The 22,754-nt window shown below is 38.4% G+C and overlaps 1 protein-coding gene across 2 annotated transcripts in view; it reads left to right on the top strand.

Moving 5' to 3' along the window:
* LOC103146379 (glucosidase 2 subunit beta-like) overlaps positions 1-22,754 on the top strand; it is a 66,578-nt gene that overhangs the window by 16,801 nt on the left and 27,023 nt on the right. For both annotated transcript variants that reach the window (XM_016677499.1, XM_016677500.1), the window contains exon 4: positions 12,807-12,878. In XM_016677499.1, the coding sequence (XP_016532985.1) occupies positions 12,807-12,878 (72 nt within the window). The remainder of the gene's footprint in view (positions 1-12,806; positions 12,879-22,754) is intronic.

The raw sequence follows: 22,754 nt of genomic DNA, 5'->3' as shown, positions 1-22,754 counted from the left end.
GTCATTTAATACTTTAATCCTTTCAGCAATCCACCTGTTTCCCAAGTAGTTTTGCTGGTGACTAAATAAGATAAAAAATTCACCAGAAAGATTGTTTAAGTTAAATTGACATTCAAAAGTGTCAAGTTCTTGAGTTGTTTTCTGTTTTCTTTCTGGGTTTCCCTTTGTTATTTTTGTTTTGATTGAATCAGTTTTGTTTGTTACTTTAGTTCAGTCCATTCTTAGTTGTTTTGATCTTTCTTATTTATTTTGTGTTTTTTTTAGATAGATTTTGTCATGGCTAGATTTATGTCTCTTCCTCAGCCTGCCTTCTGCTCTCCCCTAACAGCTGCAACCTGTTAGTTAATCATTCCATTACAGTCACATTACATTTTGTTTCAGATGGTAAAAATCATGCAAAGGAATGTTTTCATTATCTGTAAGCAGAACATCGTCATATTTACATGTATATATGTCTAAGTAATATGCTTTACTGAAAGAATTTAGTTGCTGAAGTAACTAAACCTTTCTATAATAATTCTATAATAATCAAATTTATTGAAAATTGCTGTATATATAATCTTTAGAAGATTTCTGTAAAGACTCCCTATCACAACATGTGCTAATTTTTCGAAAAGTTAGTTACTGCCAGTAACGGCATTAGCTGAATAAAGTGCATTTCAACTGCATCGTTATTTGAGAAACTTGACAGTAAAATCATGAAAATAATTTAAGAGTTGAGCTTCAGGTAAAAATCAATCAAGGTAAAAGGTCTTTGTTGTCTTTTTTCCCCAGAGGAGAAAGAGAATAAAATGCCTCGGTGTATGAAAATTATCATCCGTCTACAAAACGATGTTTATCTCATATTTATTTTCACGCTGCTTCTCATTCGTGGCTCCTGCTGTGGCAACCTAGACCTCCCAGAGAGATCAGCCGAGTTTATTTTATCTAATCAAGTCTAATGTGATCCAATTCAGAAACTGTAGGAACTCCAGTGAAAGTGCTATTGTCATCTTATTTTTTTTATTTTTTTTTTTTTTTCAGGTGATGCTTTAAAACGAGGCACTGCAAAGTGGTTTCTTGGAAGTAAAATCTCTCTGTCTTCAACATATGGTGACATTTGTCCTTTACCGTTAGTCCTGTACTTCATACTTATGTCAAGCTCGGAAGATTTATTCGCATTTAAAAAAAAATAAAAAAATCTTGAGCTTGAATTCACTTTGACACCTGTTGTGCTTACTGTGATTCTTTTTTGTGCAGAACAAACAAAAAAGCCATTTTAATTACACAATCTCTGATTGCAAACTTGCAAATGAGCGTGTTTGTTTAGATACAATAAAGACACAATTAGCATTCGAATTAGATGTTAATATCGCCGTAAATAAGGCTCGGACTGAAAAATGTGAAAACTGTTTTCAGTCATTCTGTGAAACGTGTCCACGCCTGAATCAACGTTCAAATGTTGAAAGCAACAAAAAGTTAATTGGCTGTAATGGTTCTGATCCACAAACCTTGTTCCCCCGAGCCTTTAACCTTAGTGCATTTGACCCAGTTAACATGAAATTTGGACACAGCGACAGTAGTTTGGGAGAGAAATGGAGCAAATTATTTTAATGGACTTCTCTCACTGATCTAGCTCACCAAAACACAGATAATTGATGGTGATATTTAGAGGAGAGAAGGCACAGCTGAACCCCTCAGCCTCAGAGAAAGGTAGATGTGTTAGTGAGACGTTCAACGCGGGGAAAAAACAGAAAACAAGACTAAGTGCTCCAGTTGAAAACAGCTCACTTTTAAAATGTCAGTCGATGAAAACGGAGTTGTAGAAAACACGGTTCTTCTCGAATATAAGACGAGTTGTCGTCGGGGCATTACATCCAACCCTCTGTACTGTCGTTTTATGTCGGAGCTGCTGCGCCAAATCAAATAATTGCCTTTTGTTTTACTCATCCAGTGAGTTTAAAAGTACATGTATTTGGGATGTGGCAGCGCAACTGTAATGTTGAATGTTTGATACCGACCTCGGAGTTTAAGTCACTGCAGGTAGAGTGAAACAAAAAAAGTAACAAGTCAAATGTCAAATGTTGGAGATGGCGAAACAGGACATGAAAATAAACCACCTTTTCTTCTTCTCTAAGGCAGCAAGTGCAATCAAGTGAAAAATTAAAACATCCTACAACTTGCCTTTGTAAAGCTTCTATGCATATTTTGACATCTGGACAACTAATATTGATTCTGACAACAGAGAATTTTCGAGTCTCAAGACTGAGGTAAAAATCTGTTAAAAATTACGGTAAAACATTTTCAAAAGCTGCCAATTTTGAACATGGCTAAAATCACAGAGCTATGCTACGTTGGTTGCATATGATTAGAAATTTTGACATGCCGCATTTTAAAGTAAGTTTACTCTGTTTAAGCATTTAGTTTTGTGTGCTGTGCAGCATCCTGCGAGTCTTTTAAGGGATTTAAAGATGTCTTGAAACCATTTATTCTGCCAATTGTTTCTTATTGGTTAATGTGCGCTACGAACTCTTGGGCAATTCCCCCAAACGTCCCCATCGGTCTTATGTGTCATTACTGAAATCAAAACTGTTCTATGGGACAAAAAGCATCAGAAAGAAGTTTTAGCACTTCTTATTACTCGGTAATATGCGATTGGTCCAGAAAAGCTTCAACATGCGTGAGTGTCCTTATAGTCACAGGTGTTACATTCATCCTAAAATCAGAACCTTTCCTAAAAGTCCAAACTATTTGTTCAGCAGTAACAGTGTTGGGTAAAAACAAAGTAGTTGCAGTAACATTAAGAACAGCGCAGACTGAACAGACTGAATCTCGTTAACCGAATCAGAGGCTTTACACACACAATCAATCAACAGTCATTTACAGACTGGTGAGATGCAGTAGCAGCAGATGTGGAGCTTTGAGTTGCAGATTTTTCAACGACAGTCTTTAACTTTGACTTAAACCAGTTAAAGAAAAAATAAAAATAAAAAAAATGTTCCTTCTGCATGCTATTATTTGGTAAAACCAGTTTGTACGACAAAATGTAAATTGGCAGTTTGACACCACATTAGGAAGAAGCATGCAATGAGTGGTGTGCTTTAAACCTTACTCATATGGCATAACCTTTAAAGAGTATGTACGGCAATTTTTACTTTTATTATTTTTTTGTTGTTTTTTGTTGTTTGTGTTTTGTTTTTTTTTTACAACTTTTGACATATTTAACAATGCTTCAGGAAAGAAGCCAAACAGAAACCTCCAACTCCGCTGAAGGTTGCAGACGACTGATGCTGTTACGTGTGGAAAACCAAACTCAGGCATTGGTGCCCACTAGCTGCTTAGTGAGTCCCCAGATTAAAGACGAGTCCTTAAAGGGGAGCGTTGTCAAAACATTTCTAAAGTTAGAAGGAAATCCTGTAAAAATCTGTCTGAAAGCAGCAGCTTGGACACTTCCCAAATCGTAGCCCTACCCAGGGATTTTAGAGCGATCTGTGGTGATTCCAGTCAAAATCAGTTTGACCAGTAAAAAGATGTTTTGTTGACGTTGTTTAGGAAACTATTTGTATTATATTTTAAGAAAATTCTGTGGTAAAAAGACAATTTTATCAGTGACTAAAAAAAATAAAAAATCTTACATTGTTTTTATTTTAACAACAAAATATAGAACTATAAGCTAACATAACGTCTAGCAAAATTATTGTGAATTCTCCCAAATGACAATATAAAATAAGAAGGTAATAGTTGTGAAAAGCAGAAGACGACTTCAGGAAATTCAGTTTTGGTCAAGCCTGTGATTAATTTATTTAATTCGTAGTGCGACGTTTTGGAAGATCTCCATCTGTTTTTATTTTTATACATTTATGTCGTAATCCTCGGTGGGGGGTAAGAGAAAGACCATACATAGCCTGCCTCTTCGTCCTCCTTGTTCAAAACGAAACGTTGAATTTGAAAGAGCTGTTGTGTCGTGACAATGGAGGTTTCTCAGTTGCTCTGTCGAGACATCTGATCATTGGCTCAGCTCTTATTTTCACTTTTAATGTGGGAATTCTAATTATCACCTCAAGTTATGTTGAGTTAGATTTCCCAACACATTTTAGCATTAAGAACCATTTTTACACCTTTGAGGAGCAAAAGTGAAATGATTATTTTGAGATAACTTGCTCCACACCTTCTTATTAAGCTCTTCTTCTTTGTAGGTTTCATTGGCAGAGTAAAAAAAAAAAAAGTCCTTCACAGGTTTTTTTTGTTGTTGTTTTTTTGGTTCCTGTGTTAATTAATAAATTGTGTATTAATAAGAACTCTAAATCTACGTCATTTAAAATCAGGTTAAAATCTGATTTACAGAAAAATAAATACAAGAATCTCCAAATGTAGAGAAAGAGAGCTCTGGAATAAATTGAGATCACTTGAAATGATCGGTTTCTCTGATTTTGCTTTTTATAGGTATATGTTTGAGTTAAATGAACATTTAGTATTTAGTAAGCAGAAATGTAGTGTTTATTTACAGATAATGAGAAAGTCAAAATAACGAAAAAGATGCAGGGCTTTCAGCCATCAAATAATGCAAAGAAAACAAGTTTGTACTCATTTAGAAACAACAATACTAATGCTTTAACTCTGGAGGAGTTCAGGAACCAATATTTGTTGGAATAACCACAAAGTTTTCAATGGTCTCTTAATTTCTTCTGAATCTGTATATATGAAAAACATACGCAGCTTATAGTTTTATATGATAAACAGCAGATGTGAACACTGAGTTATTAGCATGTAAATTGCATGTCACTTTGTAGTTTACTTTATGTGTAATTGAAGGTTGTCAAAGCTAGCTAAATGAAGTGTTCATTTCACCAAATTTTTTGCTGATAAACAATTAATTGCATCATTTTCTGCTGCCACGTGACCTTTGACCTGTGGTACGTGGCTGAGCAGCTACCTGTAGTCACTGTTGATGTTTTCAACATCACCTAGAGTGAACTCCACCTACGCTGCCACATGACAGTCTACTGGCAGAAGTGCTTAATTGCCGTTTTTCTCCTTTTTTTTCTTCTTTGCGAAAGACTACATAAAGAAAGATTTTTTTTTTCCCCTTCCCTTTTGTAGCCCTGGTAAAAATTTAGGAACATGATTGTGTCAAAACTGTGAGGTTCAAGACTTTTAGTGACTGTCATCATTCTTTTTATATATTTTTTAATGGGTTGTTAAAATTATTTCAGTGGAACAACTATTTCCGGTTAAAGAGAAAAGTGCTGATATGTTAGGAACTTTTAATTCTAGTTTTGACTGCTAAAGCACTTAATTTGATTGGATTACAAATGGTTTGCTCCTTGAAACAACATGTGAACAACATTTTAGTTTTATGTGGCCCTCTAGATTGTAGACTAAACTCCAAGTGTGCTTAAATATTATGTTTTCAATCAAATCAATGCGGTTTTTATCTGTTCACTGCCAAATTATATCAATCAGTCCCTCCAGTTTCTTGAGAATTATCGTGGAAATTCACACAAAATCAACAAATCTTCGCACTTTTTAGTGCTAACACATAAGTGGGAGTTTATTGCAGATTTTTCTCTAAAATTGTCAAAAACATTCTTACTTCTACTAGACAGCTGCCTCAACCTTAATTGATGTCAGATTATAGTTCATGATCTATGCAGCAAGTAATAAAAAAAAGTCACATTTACCGTCATAAATAAGCGCAAATATTTCCAAATTAGTACCAGAAACACTTTGATTTTTATTGCAAAAAAAAAAAAATCACAAAATCCTGGAAGGATTCATTGATATTTTAGCACTTTGTGAACAAGTTGTATCAATACATTCTGACACAACTGGCTCTTTAAGAGCATTCATGATCATGATTTAGCTCAAAACGAAAATGAGTTTGACAACCCCGATTAAAGTGATGGGGTGCATTAAAAAATATGAAATCTGTCCATTTGCATTTGTTGATGAGCCTTAAGTCATCTTGTCTAATAGTATTAAGCAGGAACTCGTTTGACAAGAACTTGCTCCGAGCTCAAAGAGAACAGAAAATCACTTTCGATATTAATTTCACAACCACAAATTTAACCGGTTATCTTTCACTTGTAATCTTCTGGTGAGATAAAGTCTTATTAAAAAGGTTCAGTGTGTTTTTGTGGTAATTAGCATGTTCATCACATCATCGTAATATTTGTATCCTGCCAGGCTTTTTGCATGTCTATAAACTGTTTGAACATGGCCTGTATTACAAAGAAGCCCCCCTTCCACATATTTTGTTGATGGAAAAGGAGCTCATAGCATGTATTTAGACGTATATAAACATTTATCTATTGTTTCTTCATCTTCAAATCATTAGCCGTATCCACGGATATGTAAAGTCAGTCAGCCATGGATGTAGAGTATGTCAGCGAATCTCCTACCTGCTACCATGATAGGATGCCACCTGTGCAATAGGTCTAGTCATAAAATTTCCTTGCTACTTAATTATTAGTCATCTCCCGAGAACATGTCACCGCTTGACATTATAAAAGTGATGACGTGTTTTCCTGAGTGAAAAATCCGGCCTCTGAAGCAGTAAATCCGACGGACAAGTCATGGTTTGGCAGTCGTCAGACGATCTGCACTTGCCTGACTGCACTGAGTCAAATGTAACATTTTGTGAAGAGGGGGATCATGATGTGGAGCTGGGTTTTTTTTTTTTTTTTAAGGAGTCCAGTGAGGGGGAACTCTTAATGGATCAGTAAATGTGTTTTGAAGAATTTTATCCGCCGCCTTATTCCGTGGGAACAGTTTGGGGAGCCATGTTGGAGCATTTTCATGTTCCAACACGAAAACGCACTTGTGCACAAAACGTGTGAAAGAATTTGACTGGTCTAGACTGACCTCAGTGTTGGGGGGTAAATTAGACCAGAGACTGCAAACCAGGCCTTCTCAGCCAATGTCTGAGTCTGACCGTATTGAAGTACGGTTAAAAACTCCCATAAAAAGTTTTCCTAGATGAATTGAAGCCGCTATAGCTGCAGAGGGTGGGTAAGCACCATATTAAATTAAAATGTGGACTGTCATTAAAGTTTGTGTGTCTAAAGCCAAGTGGCCTAAAACTTTTGCTAATATAGTATATAATGTTTGTTCAAGCTCAAAGTGCAATAAGTGGATTGCTTTACGGTGATAAAAAGTGATTTGACTAAATGTCCGCTTTATAAGCAGAAAGCCTCTGCTGCTGTTTTGGCTGGAGTTACCCAATGAAAGTTTGTTTCGAGCTTTTCTTTAAGGTGACCGCTCAGAAGCAGCTACTCACTTTCAGTTTGACATTCTTAGTTTCTGCTGACTAGCTAAGAACATTTTATTGTGTAGATTTGGCTTTAACGTGACTGCTTTTGTCTTTTATTTCTTGCGTGAAGGTTGCTAAACAGAATGTGATGTAATGACACAATTGGAGTAATAAGACAATATTTTATGAAGCAATAAAACCACAAAGGGGGCATCATTGCAGTAACTAAGCACTAAGCAGCAAAGTGTGGAAGTAGAGGTAGTAGTAAAATTTAACAGAAGATCCATTTTCCAAGTGTGTTTTCGTGACGATGTGTGTGTGTTTGCTGCAACTCAGATTGTCATTGTTTCACATTAAATTTTTTTAATGATTTGATACATTGGGGGGGGAAAAAGCAAAAACGGAGCAAATTTGAAACGGGAAATTTGGGTATTTTTTTTCACTACACTATGTATTGTAATACTGGGATCTGTGCTGATATTAAGTGCAGTGAAGTAAAAGCAAAATGTTTTTTTTTGTGTGTGTAATGTCTGATTTGCGCTCTCAATTTAAACCTATATTTATACTCACAGGATGTTGTGGTCTTTAAGACTTTAACAAGTTTATATAAATGTAAAGTCTTAGATAATCTTTTGTCTTTTTATGCGTTTACTCTGTTTAATTAAACTTGTAAGAACTGAGACAGAAAAGCAGTTTTACTTCGGGAAAATCTTGGATCTCAGCAGTTCTGTAGGGGACTTCAGCTGGCTGTCCAACTCACTGAGGTATGAAATACCGCCCCAGGGTCTTGGAGGTTGCATCTAAGATATTTATTCTCTGGCTGTGTACTGTCAGCCCGAACACACCTACCAAAGATTGACACAGTGGCTGCAGCCTATTATGGCAAGTGTCAGGGCAGCATTGTCAAACAGCGACAAATCAAACATCGGGGGATGGAAGGAGACGCGACGTGGAGTTCGGCACTAGAATGGAAAGATCACTGTTGTCGTTTCTGATCTGACGCTCCTGATTATTACCAAAGATTTAATAAGTGACCCACTGCGTTTCATCCCCGCGCCTTTCTGTCTTTAATATCCTTTGTATCCTCCACCCAGTGTCCCTCTTGTTGCATGTAATCATCTGTCATATTTTCAGTCTGTGCAGTTGGTGATTCATACGCGCAGCATCACCGGCAGCACACTCAGATTCCCTCCCACTCCCTTTTGCGCACTTTTATTTCTTTTTATCCTTCAGTCTCGCCCCTTCCCTCTGTCTTTGTTCTCCCTGCTGCTCCTCACTCTTATTTTTTTTTTTCCCACTGCTGTCAGTCTATTCTCCTCAAAGCCTTTGTCACCCACCCGTCCATCTTTGCTGATATTTACCCCCTTTGTGCCGCGCTTTGCTTTCTGTTAAGGATAGCTGGGGACAGTTTGTGTAAATGTGCATGTTGACCTTTCTGCTATGTCCCTTTTATGTAACACAAATGGCAGAAGGGTCCGTCTCGCCAGCGGACAGCTACTCAACGTGCACCTCGGTCTACATGTTCACGTTGACATTTCTTAGATTTTATGACTTTTTTTTTTCCGTTTCTTCCTCGCAAAAGTTTTGTTTTTATTAGTTTCCCTCCCTTCATGGAGTCAGACATTTGAAGATCTTGGGTCAGATTTCATTGCATCCCCTCACTAAGACCCTCTTTTTTTGTGCATTGAAGGCTTGTCATTAGATGTAGACAGAGTGAAAAGGAGTTCCTGATATATAGCGGTGCTCCCTTCTGGGAGCTATTAATAAGCTTTTTTCTTTGTGTTACCCCCCCTTTCTCTCCCCACCATCTCTAAGCACCATGTTTTAGCGTTCAAATGAGGATGTTTATTGTTGCTGAACCACCTGCTTTATAAACGTAATGAATCAAGTGACATAGTGCAGAACAATAAAGCAAATATCAAGTGAAAATAGGATGGTGGGAGTTATTGAAACTCTATCGGGACGGCATTTCCGATCTGTTATTAACCAAACTACCGTATTTTCTGGACTATAGAGCGCACCATACTATAAGCTGCACCTACAAAGATTTTGAAAAAAAAAACAAACCTGGAAACGTACATAAGCCGCACCGGGATATAAGTCGTTGGTATCTCCGCCGCTCTCGGTTTTCCATAGGGACGCAGCAGAGGGCTCTATTTCCCTCCTGCACTGCCAGATCGATAGTCTTCAACTTAAAAGCTGCATCATATGAACTTCTTCGTGTTGTTTCTATGATGAGGGGTATGAGTTTTAAAACATTTCTCTGTTGTGCCTGCTGCTTGCATGTGCTTGTTCTAAATGAAAATTAGCACTTTCTTCTTTGATTTCCAATTTTTGACTTTCAGTGATTCACTTCCTGCTAAAGCGCCCCCTGGTGGTTGAAGAAAAATCCAAAGAAAAGCCGCAGCAGGTTATAAGCTGCGTGGTTCAAAGCGTGGGGAAAAAAAGTAGCAGCTTATAGTCTGAAAAATACAGTAATGAGAAAACAAGTCAAGTTGTCGGTTTTTCTTTCAGTTTTAAGCGTTCTCCATGTTGAGGTGAGTGGATCTTCATCAGTGCAGAAAGAATATTCGCATGAGATTAACAAAAGTAATTACTTTATCATTTCAGTAATGCTTGAGTCGTAGTTGCGTTAATCCGTCTGTGTTGTGTTTGATGGTTTTAAAGTAGGAACAAAAGAGCAGATCAGAGCTTGGCAGGATCATTGTGTGAATCTTTCAATGTAAATAATGAGAAAACCTGCAGAATTTGAGCAGTTAGTAAAACAGCAGGGAATATCACAAAAATAATGAAGCCAAAGAACAATATATACACATGGATCATAACATGAGCTGTAGGTAAGGTAATCCCGCTGATCCCTCGCACACTTCCAAACCCGTACATATTTATGCTCTTTACCTTCCTCCCTCATTCTCTTTTGTTGTTCTTTCATGGGAGTCTGTATGATGGTTCAAGTGTCAATAAAAAACAAAAAAAGCCCGGCTGCCTTTTACCCTGTCGGCGTCTCCATCAAGGACTTAGATCAGTTTGCTTCTGGATTGAGCGATCGTGCTTCAACTCCCCAGCACCAAGTACATTAGTGATGGCTTCAGCAAAGTGTTAACTCCTCTAGATTTGTCTTTGCCCAAGTGGAAGAGCTGTGGGTGGTGGGATAATTGGTAGCTCCATGCCACTCTTTTTTTTTTTTTTTGTCTCACTGGTTAGCCATAGAGAAAAGAAAAAATCTTGTTTACACAGAGTTTTTTTTTTTTTGTCTGATGTTTCACAGCTCTTATCAGTGTTAGATTTCCACAGCATCAGAAAACCTGACAATATTTAATCTTAGTAGCAGTTTGTAAAGAAATATGTACTATATAATAATACCAAGACTTTTTTTGTACACTTTTCACAATTCTGTTTGCTAAGAAAACATATAAAGACAAGGTGTGTGGATGTTTGAAATGTATTTGTTGTCAAATGTTAAAATAAGACTCATGTTTCATCCAGCTTTGTTAGTTCTTCATTTATCCGTCAATATTTAAAAACAAGTTTAGATTGTCGAGCATGAATGACCTGTCCAAGGACACACTACTGCATCTTAATCGGATTAAATTCCGGACTTGGACTAGGCCTCTCCAAAACCACTTTTATTGACACTCTCAACAAAAGACGGTTGAGTATATTCTCAAACTGAAAAAAATAAATAAATAAAAACAGATCCAACCTCTAGCTTAATAACGTTAATTCAAGGGGAGACCCTTATTTCTCCTGCCAACACAAATGTAAGCGTGGCGTTTTCTAATATCTACTGGGAACTGTGAGCTTTGGTTGAATGATAGTGACGTTTCTCGTTCACTGTCATTGAAAGATAGTGAATCCAAGTATAAACAAACGATGGGTATTTGGGAAATTACCTCATGCTTTGTAGCATGGTAGAGGATCTATGATGCTGTGGGCCATTTTCCCCTTTAAATACCCTGGGAACTGTGTAAGACTGCATGGCATCATAAAATGGTCCCTGAATAGAAAAAAAAATGAACACAAACTCTATTTTCTCCCATGACCTTCATAGTCCTCCAACTTAAATCCAAAAGAAGACCTCACAAGGTGAGCTGGAGATAAGACAGGACCCAGGACTCTTATCATCATTTGACCCGCTACCACTTGATCCAGCAAACTAGATGAAGTGGTAGCATCTGCTCTGCTAGCTGCTGTTGATCCAGGACAAGCCCGTAGTACACCCACACACACGAAACAGACCTGAAGTACATTGACACTTATAGTTCCTGAAAACAAACAAACAAAAAAAAAATCTTATTATAAGATTAGTGTTGTCTGTGCACATAATGGCAGCTGGCTACGGAGTGTATCTTTATTCATTTTAGTTTATGTATTTGTGGGGCCGAACCTCTCCATAGTTTTACGACTTGTTGCTGTTTTTCTCTGTTGTCTGCTGATAGATAATGAACTGAAGTTTAGTGTCTTAATTCTGCCTCGGTTGTCAAAGCTGTAGCAGCTGGCTGACTCATAATAACTGGTGTCAGATATTTAGGTGAATAGATGTAAACTCTTAACACTACGCTCACTTGTGTCAACTTTAGGAGTCAAGGTTGGGATGTGTGTGTGTGTGTGTGTGTGTGTGTGCGTGCGCATGTTTTTGTATATTGTGAACAATGGAGCATGGCGGATGCTATGTGTACGTAGCAGCACAATATTTAGCGAGGCACTTCTTAAAGTTCCTGAAAGTTTTGTGTGAACTTCCAGAGGTTTCTCTGTGACTGAGTCGCTCATTTGGAGGAGTTTGAGATAACTCCAGAGACGTCAGCCAAGAGAAGCACAGAATGTACCCGCACCAATGCCAGCGATTTAGTCATCATCATTTGCAGGCTGTTAAAGAAATGGACATTACATACATACATATCGGGAGATCGTTCATCCAGAAGCTGTTTGATTCTCCACTTGCGACCAGCATAAGTCTAGCGCCAGTACTTGATTAGTATGTGTGATGGGGCTTTCCCACAGCAGTTTAAGGTCTTGCGTAGATCTGCTTGTTCTGATTGGAGTTGACTTAGAAATATTACTTGACATTAAGGATTGACAAAAACCCTTATTTTTTTTATTTTTTTTCCCCCCCTGAAAAAACTAGACTAAAATTTGCTGGAGACTTTCAAACCGAGCAAAAGATAGCGGAGATTGGAGTTTGATGATGATTCTGTTTGGGTTTGACACTACTGCGTGCCGCATGTGCATTTAATGCATTATTAATACTGACACATATTCCCTGATAGGAGGGCTTTAATATTTATACCAAGCATTTCTGATGATAATCAGATGTGCATCCAAGTCCAGCAGAGAGAAAACTGTGTTCTTGTATTATGATGCATATTAGCTGGCATTTCTACTCGTGCTGAACATCTGTGGTGGGCTACAATCTGCCAGTAATATCAAAAGCCAGCAAATTTTATTTTCATCACAGTCTCAAAATAGAGGAAATCAGCCGAGCGAATTCTGAGTGAAAAGAAAAGTTGTACATAAAAGTACAACCATCTGTACCATCTAATTTAGTAGGCACATTTCCTTTCTATTTCCTCTGCAGGTACATGTATACCCTGTGCCCATTCAATACGGTCTCACAAAAGAGCACAGAAGGAACAGAGGTCTCATTAGGGTAAGTACCTCAATCTTTGTCTATTTGGTTTCCAGAGTGAAATATCTCAATCGATGACCTGCCAGAATGTGTCAGCCAAAGTGGGGGAAATAGCAAATCTATTATGGAGGAACTTGATTTAAAAACATTCTTTCTAAAGTGACTGTGCATGCGTTCTGCTCTGACATTTATAATCTGCTGCAGAGCATGTTCCCTCTTAGGTAAATAAAATAAGTTTCTTTTTCATGAATGAACTTGAAACAAATCCCATCGCTTTACTTATGTGGAAGCCAGCCTTAGATCAATATTTGTTTGATTTCTTTTTCCCCACCTCATTCAGTCACTGTTTGATTCTTGTGACCTTTAATCAGCCTCTGACAGATGTGTTTTATAATTTTAATACCTCTTGATCCAGGAAAAATGGGTCTGGCTCCATATACTGCTGGGGTTGTTTTGTTTTTTTATGCCTCTAAGGGTTTCAGTTTCATCACAACATGCTAGTGATTGACTGTAACCTTGGAAATGGTTCCATCAACTGCTGGGGTTTGATGTGTGTCATAAATGCTATGGGAGACATCAGGGTTAGACGTCAGAAAATACTTTCTAGTTCTTATGTCTAGGGAATCTCACTTTACAGTTTTAATTTCCAGCATAGTATGTTAGGCCCCCATCACATCCCCAAACAGCTGTTCACACGTCAGCGGACGATGGCAAACCTGATTTCAGCATCGAGGCAATCGCGATTCTTTTGCTCTTTGTTTCAACGCAACCCTGATTTTCTTCTTCCGGATGTGTTCTCAGTCATCCTATCACAGTTCTACCACCATCACAATGTTTCCTCAGCTGTGGAATCTGTGTGAGTAATTTTAGCCTAGCACAGAACATGAAACCAGTATTTTGGTGATAAATGGGAAACTTATTTAGCACCTTATTGAGTCCAGAGGACTCCAAAGTGCTTTACACTACATTCAGTCGTACACCCACATTTACACTTTGATGGTGGTGAGCTACTACTTTGTAGCAACTCTTTGGAGGATCTACTTTATTTTTTAATGTTTTGTGCTGAGACTTTTATGCTGTTATATTACAAACCCCGCAAGCCACAGGTCACACTTCTTCCTCCTGCTTTTCAAGTTTAGTGAAAAGCAGGAGGAATTTCTATTTGACGGTGAGTAAATGCACTTTACATATACAACATATACATATATAAGCTACCAGCCTATACGCAATTTGGAGGTGTGTGCGTTTCTCTGTATCTGTATGGCAGTTAAGCACATACCAATTACTACGAACAAGGGGCCTGCTAATGTGACATATCTATTGATTTAGAAATTGTGGATTTTAGGTGTTTGGCGAGATTCTATTGGTTGAAGCTTGCTCAGTGGCAGGTCACAATTTTCATACCAGCCAGCCTCACGAGAGCGCTGCAATAAATAAATCATAGAAGAGCCGGCCTACAATTGGCACTAATAAGGTGGTGATGTTCTTCTTAAAATGCTCCATTGACCAGACAATACAGCTGCTGTGGGCCGCCACAGGGAAACCCAGCCACGATCTCACTATGAAAGCTGAAAAAGGCCAGGATGCTCTCTACGTCATACCTCTCCAAGATCATCCACACTCTCTGGCTGATTTTTAACGTTACACTGCAGTTGTAATCTGATCCATTGACGTCCTCAGGATTAACATTCTTTGACAAATATATTGTATTTTTCCATCTACTTTTCAAGTTTCTCCACTTCTTTAGCTTTTGAACTATAGCTGTCCTGGTGTTGTCATAGAGCTCCAGTGTTGCATTAACAAATGCATTGTTACGCCTCTTATCTACTTTCTGTGAAACAATTCTCTAGTCAACAAAAAATATATATATATATATCTTTGGTTTTCAATAATAGGTTGTTTCTCCTCTGTTCTCCGAAAGTCCCTCATTGGCCTTAGCCCTCTGAATTTTTAATAGTGTGCAGTTCCTGGAATTCAATCCCACTGATTTTGGAAGCGCTACTGAAACGGCTTTATTCACCGATTCACTGTAACATCTCTCAAAGGACAACAACTAAACATGATAACTCAACACCCTTGACTTGTTTTGCAAACGGCGGAAGATCTAAAACCCCACATGGGCTTCGCGACATTGTCAAAATATGTTGTCTCTTTTGAATCGGGCGTGACTTGTCTTCACTAGGCGGCTAAAGTAAAATGTTACAGGCTAATTTATGTGCAATTACCCTCCTCAGCAAATATATAAATATATTTTTGTCCTTTTTTTTTTTTTTTATTTTCAAATGACAAATTAACTGAAGTCCAAAGCCGAGGCTGCGTTTTACATTTTTGCACCACCGCCTCCCACACTACCTTCTCCCGTTTGGAGTGCAAAGTGCAATGCTTCACCATGTTGTTGGTGCAGGAAAGAAGAGGAACAGAATGCTAACTCTGAGTAATGTGACCCCAACGCTCTGTCTGCCTGTCACTCATGATGGTATGGAGGGGCTGACGGGACCAAACGGGAACGTTGGTTGAACACATCTTTGAAGTTGGAACAAAATCTCTGCCAATAATGACACAGATCCAAAGATTCCAAAGATATACTTATATATATATATACATTTTTTTTTTCCACGCTACAGGTGCGTCTTAATAACTTAATATTATCAAAAGTTTTTGTATTTTAGTGATTACATGTCACAGGTATGTAGTCTGCCAATTTTGATAAGTATGACCTATCAGAATAATGTAGTGTACATTTCCATAAAAGCTTGTCAACAGAAAGATTTATAAAGCACTCTAAAATAATCTTGTAGGTGATTTCTCTGACTGTAGACTTGGGGGGAAAAAACTGGACCAAAACCAGCTAATGGCATGGCTCCCCAAATCATCATTCTCTAGGTCATTTGGATCTCTGCTTCTGCGTTCTTCCTCCAGAGTCCGATACCTTTACTTCTCATAGAAGACTTTGGACTACTTTACAGCCGTCCAGTCGTTTACTCCTTAACCAGACTATATCTGGTATCTCTGATTATAGAGTCCCTTAACAGAGAAAGAAAACAGTTTTTGGTCCATGTCCTAGGTAGGTCTGTGTCTGGCAACAGCACTCTACACCATGTGAATCTCCGTCAAACTACAGGATGAGATTTGCATCATTTTCATTTCCAGACTGGAATTATCCCTGTTGCTTGGCATCTTTCTCCTACTTTGTTTTCTTTCATTAAGCTTTCCATAGGTAAGCTTACACACAGCAGTCTATGAGCCTTTATTGGTATGTTTTTGTTTCTTAACTTCTTGTTGACTAGCTTGCCAGCCGTCAAGTTGACAATCTTGATAACTGGTAATCGCTTTTGAAGAATGTAAATCCTTTTTATTAGCTTCATGTAAAATTCCAATTCTCTAGTTTGTGAATTTTGTGTTTTCATTAGCAATAAGACACACTGAACAAAACTAACAGAATTGAGATCTTGTTATAGTTCTGTTTGCAATAAAATTATATAATAAATGAATGACCTTTTTTTTAAAAATTCAATTACTGAAAGATACTTTTCAATGACATTTTAATTTGTTGAGGTGAAGCTGTATGTTTAATACTGAATCTGACGAAGAGACTTAAACTGCCTTTGATATTATGTTTAGCTCAGCCTCTGGCAAATTTGCGAATGTAAGCTAGTGAATGCAAACACTTTGGTGTTTTTCTGGACGCGTACGTGATAAAATGTGCAGTTTGCAGAGAGCATGTACAGTAGTGAAGGTCTGCGCGGATGGCAGAGGAGACACATGAATCACAACCAGAATGGCGGGTATAAAGTTCATTTTTTATCCAGACAGACCATCAGTCAGAGCTTGCAGGAGATGGCTGGGCCTCCTGATATCAATCTGCATGGAGGCATCCTGTTTCTCCCCAGAGGGCTGCGGGAGGGAGAGAGTGGAGGGCTTTGATTTAAACGGTAGCATTTATCACACCTGCTCCAGCGTCCTAAAGGACAGCCGAATGAAACGGAGGAGAGCGGTAACATGCGAAACCTCAACTCTGACTATTGTTTTTATGCCATCACTACCACATGCTTAAACCATTTGAACAAAATTAGATTTGATGCTTTGCATGTGATTACAGCTCATTGTGGTTGCGGCTTGCAAAGTGAAAATTGTTCCCTAAGCCCTTCTTCATTCTTAGTTTTGCAGCATGTTTGACATTAGTCCGTTAACTATGCAAATGTTCTCAACGACAAACCAACTGGGAACACTCTCTTCTTTTAATGTGGCCACATGTGTGGCAGTTAAAAAAATTATTAAAAAATTCTGAATGTACGACAGTCATACTCCATGCTCCCAATTATCTGTAAATGCAGATATTATACAACACACACTCCGCTTCTTGAATTCCAATTTCTCAGTTCCCCCATTTTCACTTCTCTGCCTTTCGGCCTCAGCAGCTCAACAACTTCCTGAGACGGCTGTTGTAACAATAACATCAGCAATAGTAACGATAATAGAGCGGAGGAAAATGCTTGCATTGCGACAAACACCATCCCGGTGTGACAGCGTCGTCCGTCTTCATGATCCCTCCCCCCTCCATCAACCTCCTCCCTAAAAATCAACAAGACACACTCAGTGAAATAAGTTGGTAAAATGCACACAACCGGAAATAGTCCACCTGAAAAGACAGATGAGCACACAACTACATTACTTGAGACTGGCTAATGCTTCAATGGGGTGGAATCATTCAAAAAGCTCTTCTTGCTTGAAAAATAGAGAATTTAGTCTGAAGAAGAAGAATATTTACATGAGTACTCAATAATTTCACACTTGCAATTGTGATGCATTCTGTGAACGGTCAACAAAGAAACACAGTTATGTCGTCTTCTCAGTTTCTCCAAAAGTGAACAGTCACTTTTCTTGACATTTTTTTTTCTAAACTAACTGCTAGGTTTTGGGACGATTATTATTGGATATAATACCAATGAGAAGAAGAACAATAATGATGATGGCAATCGTTTAAATTATACTGTCAAAATTATTGACAGTAGTTGATTGAATTCAGGCATTGCGATCATTGTCGAGCATCGTTTGTGACAAATCTTGGTGCTGTAGTTCAAAAGTAAATGTAAATATAAAACATGTCTTAATTTATAGATATTGCATCACCGTTTTTAAGAAAGCAAAGCTGGACACAAATGAAAAGTTTAACGCCAGCTACTAACAAGAAGCAGGATAATATCCGCAATAATCCAAAACATCACTCGTCCTTTCAAGTTAGACGCAAACGCGGATATTGCTTTCACTTTTAACTCCCTATTTGTTAGATAAATAGAGGCAGCATCACTGCTTAGTCTTTTACACATTTGAAAACACAGGTTATTCTGGAAGAATGTTAATGTCCTGTAATTCCCATTCAGCCCATTTCCTGTAAACCCCAAAAACTACAGCGAAAAAAGAAAACAAACATTGAGTATGCTAACTGAGTATCTGTATATAACAACCTTTCCAGAAGTGTACTTGAAATATTAATGAAGATCCTTTCAAACTTAGCCCAAGGTCAGGCACATAGAAATAGCCACAGCTGCTACAAATTGTTCTAAAAACACAAAATAATTTTTTCCCCCCCACATCTTTTGTTTGATCAGTAAATATGTGAGATGATAAAAGAATATAAATTCAATTTCAGAGGAAACAAGACACACAAGAAAGCAGCATGAATATATGAAATTCAGAGGACAAAGAGATGATTTGAATCCAACTGTGGAGGAGGATGGGATCAGTGGAGGGGTCATCAAATGAGTTTTTTGTTTTGGGACTCGGGGGAAATCAGGTAGCCACGCAGCCGGGGTCGGGGGGGTCGGCTTGTGTTGCCCAGCAAAGTTCGAGAAGCCCGACCTTCTATTGTGCAGGGGTCAAACTGTTTTACACTTGTGATTATTGGGAGCACACAAGGAGAACAGAAAAAAGAAAACTGAAATACTGAAATTGTGTGGGTCCTGGCGAGCGGCTTGCTTGTTCACCCTTCACCCTTGCAATCGGCGGGTTTGACAGTTCAAGCTTTGGATAAGCCCAAAATCCAAAGCTGAATGCATGCCAGAATAGGGGGGGGGGGTTATTAACCATATTTTATAATGTTGAGCATTGTTTAGGTTTTACTCCCATTTGTATTTTGTGCCTCACTAAGTCTTGTAATGTTTTTTGGGTGGATATTCTTTGGCAGTTCATTTGTTCCCAATATATTTTGAATCTCACTTTCTTGCTTTAAGTATGCAACAGAGAGTTATTACCCATTTTTTCATCCCTATTCCATCATGTATCGGATGATGGAATAGCAATTAATTTAAGCAACAAACAAATAGATAATGAAATTCAACTTGTCGCCTTTTGCAGCATTTTGACCCTCTCAGGTAGCAAGATTTCCATATTAATACTTTTTTTTTCTGCCAGGTTCTCTACAGTCAGCTCTGCTTTTGCTTGTTTTTCTCTGGTGTGACCCCCTGCCTGTTGCTTGAATTTCTACTTAAATGTTTTAGATTGTTTTATCATCTGTACTTGATAATATTCCGACATGGAATCACATTTTAACGATTTCACCAGGGTAAAATATGAGTATAATAATACAAAAACACATTTATGAATTGGTGTGATCTTATATGGGCTAAATTTGGCTTAATCCTTAAAATTCCTTCCACTCCCTGTAGTGCACAGCATAAGTGACAGCAGAAGATGAATTTGAAGGTAGTACAATCTCCATGCGCGAATATGTCTAATGTAAGCTGTGTTTGTATCACCCACTCAATTATTATATATTCCACTTTCCAGTGAGTCAGCCGATTTTAGTGCTGTTTGTTCAACTGTAACGTTTCATTGTCGTGTGGTTCAGGAAAATTAGTATTCAGAGGTTGTTCACTTCATTGTCCAAAATAGACCATAGTGCTTGCTAGCACATTAACGCATGCTAATTCAGGTTAACAAACTGATTATTATGATTTTCGAACTTGTTATAAATAGAAATGGTGTTTAAAACGGAAAAACAGATGATCACAAACTACTGCAGCCAGAACTCCCTGGATGAACTATGTTTTCGTGCTTAAACTGAGATCACCTCAGGACCCTTTACCACTTTGCACTAAAGTACTAATTCCTTTCATAGGAGTTATAAACATTTATATGGGATTTCAAGCTGAAAGTACTCACTTGCATATCTGGTAACCACATCAATAGCTCAGACTTTCAGTCTTATGTCAAAAGATTTCATAACATCCTCAAAATCCTACAGTCTGGGGGAAAAAAATAAAAATAAAAAAAACAGATATGAAAATGTGAAAATCTTGGAAGAGAAAATTTACCAATAGGCAAGGTTTGCACAGAAACGTTTGAATATTGAAATTGAACGAATGTATGGGTTGAAGAGGCAGGTAATGAAATGATGTAATCAAATCAAGGAGGAAATAAAGACAAGAATCTCGAACAAGAAACAAGTCCAGGAGTGCTACAAGTGACTCCTGCAGGTTCACATCACTCAGTATTCAAACCCACAGGTCTCCCTTGAACTGCCTTATTGAACAGTAGATTTTCAAACAGAAAACAGTGGAGCGGTGAGGTAGCCTAGCAACATTGAAACCACAGCGAATGGCTGTGTGTGCCCACTACGAAGGAGCTCGGCAGCTGAAATGACAGCGCAGAGCAACCCCAGAGAGAGTGGGATGTGCTGGCCACCATGAAAATACAAATAGGGAAGTGCTTTGTGGCTGACATCTGTCTGCTGTTTGCAAATCTGCTGCATGTAAAGATGTTTTTTGTTTTATTTTCCTCTCGCATTCACCGCCGCCTCACTTTAAAACCCAACCACATTGGCACAACTGTGTTTTATTTTGTCACTTTTTTTTTTTTTTTTTGTCCTCCGTGTGGAAGATCCTCTGATTGTGAGAAAAAACTCCCAGGTGCCGAGAGAAAGAGGTACATCGACGTGAATGCCTCCAGGCTGTCGAAGTCCCTCGAGGGGCTTTAGTTTGAATGATCCAGCTGAGCAAATTTATTGGCATGAAAGCAGAGACTCCACTCTGTGACCATGGTAATATGGAAATATGCTCTTTTGATCAATAAGAGCCTATTTCTCGGGAGGATGGCTCGAAAGCCTGACATCTTTTTTTTTTTTTTTTTAAAGAGCGGCGCAGGAACGGGATTCTGACGGAAAAGATTTCAGATTCCGTCTTGTTTTCAGATTAATTACTGCGCACTAGCAGTTTTCTGCAGCAGCTGCACGTGAACTGTGTAAACGGGAGATAAGTACGGCAGCTAATTATCTCTATTGGTGGCCATTTTACTGCAGTCGCTGGGGAGCTGCAAGATTATAACTGCAAAACTGATCGAACACAAACAGGTTATAAATGAGCGCAACAAAAACAAAACAAACAAAAAAAAAAACTAACTTTGACTCAGGCTGAATCCATGAATGACACTGAAAGAGCTCGTGGCAAAATAGCCTGGCTTGGAGCTCCAGCTATGGACTAAAAGTCCCAATCATGGTATTTGTGTAATGATATTTAAAATATTTTAACAGCTGAAAGCATTTGTTTCTGCTCCTATCAAGTATTTCTAAAGCATCTGACAACTGTACTTGATGAATAATAACAGGAAGCAGCACAGTGTAGGAGCAACAGACTCCAGATAGCAGATGATAAATGATTCATAGTTCTTTAAATATGTTCTATATGCCCATGTGCTGTACAGTGGATTTGCGGATATTTACATAGAGATAGATGGGGGAGGGGGGAGCTCTTTTTGAGCATCCAGCACTCTGTACATTTCTGTATTTTAAAGTTAATCGTTTGAGATTTATGAAAGTAATGCAACTCTGTGTTCTAGCTTAATTTAAAAATAATCATTCCATCAGTAACAGAAACATTTCTGTCTCCTTGAATATTCTTCTTTCAGTTAGCGGTAAATTGCAGCGCAGACGTATAGATAGCGAGACAAAGTGGGAAGAAAACAGCAGAAGGAGCTTGGCAAATATGTTCCTTATATATTTGAAGATAATTTGATGCAATCATCTTGCCATAAGAATTTGGCCCCGGAATCTTACGCTTCACTATTTTTATTCCTGTTGAAACATCGACTATATGTGGATGTTTTATTCGCTTGCTGGCTAATGTGTCCCAGTGAGATGGTTTGTATTATTCAGTCTAAACAGGATACAGGACGTGTAGCATTAGATTAACTCTGTATATATCTCCTATACGTTTTGCTTTAAAAAAAAAAAAAAAAATTCTGTCTAAGCGATTGCAGTGACGTTCCTGTTCGTTTCACACCGGTCCTTTAATTGTTTTGATAGCTATTTGAAAAACATGATTTATTTATTTATTTATTTATTTATTTATTTTTTACTCCCCCCCCCCTCACCCCACTCTCATCTTAACCTACGGAGCAGTGACACCTCGACTGGAACAAGTGCATAATTGCGCATTTAAGTGCTCTACTTAATGTGCTCATTTTCAAGCTGTCAAGGTCATTCGCTGGAGTGCCATTAGCAGAGAGAGGGGCCCCTCTCTACCTGGAAACATGGCAGCCTCTTAGTGCCCAGTGCTTCAGAGGAGGAGGAGCGTGCCACGACGCAGCCAGAAGCCTCTCCGTTCGTTCACGGTCGCGGGGAAATGTTCGGCCTACATACAAGAGCTTCCGGTCCCTAATGTGTTTATGATATATGGCCCTCTTTCCTGACGGCCCACACGATATCTGGTAATCAAGCCAGATTGGTAATGACTCTCGTGTGTGTTAGTTAGAGTGGCGGGGAGCGGAGAGCAAGGGGGGGGAGCTGACACTGTGAACCTCCGATGGCCTTTCTGCTGGGTTTTCATGGCAACAGCTCGGTCTTTAATGAGGCGCAAGCGAACTGTTAGCAGAATGCTGATTTTTGGGGTCGACATCAGGTCC

Source organism: Poecilia formosa, unplaced genomic scaffold, assembly GCF_000485575.1.
Source record: "Poecilia formosa unplaced genomic scaffold, Poecilia_formosa-5.1.2 Scaffold157, whole genome shotgun sequence".
NCBI lineage: Eukaryota > Metazoa > Chordata > Actinopteri > Cyprinodontiformes > Poeciliidae > Poecilia > Poecilia formosa.
The sequence above is the reverse complement of the archived record's forward strand: the minus strand, read 5'-3'. Positions and strand labels throughout refer to the sequence as shown.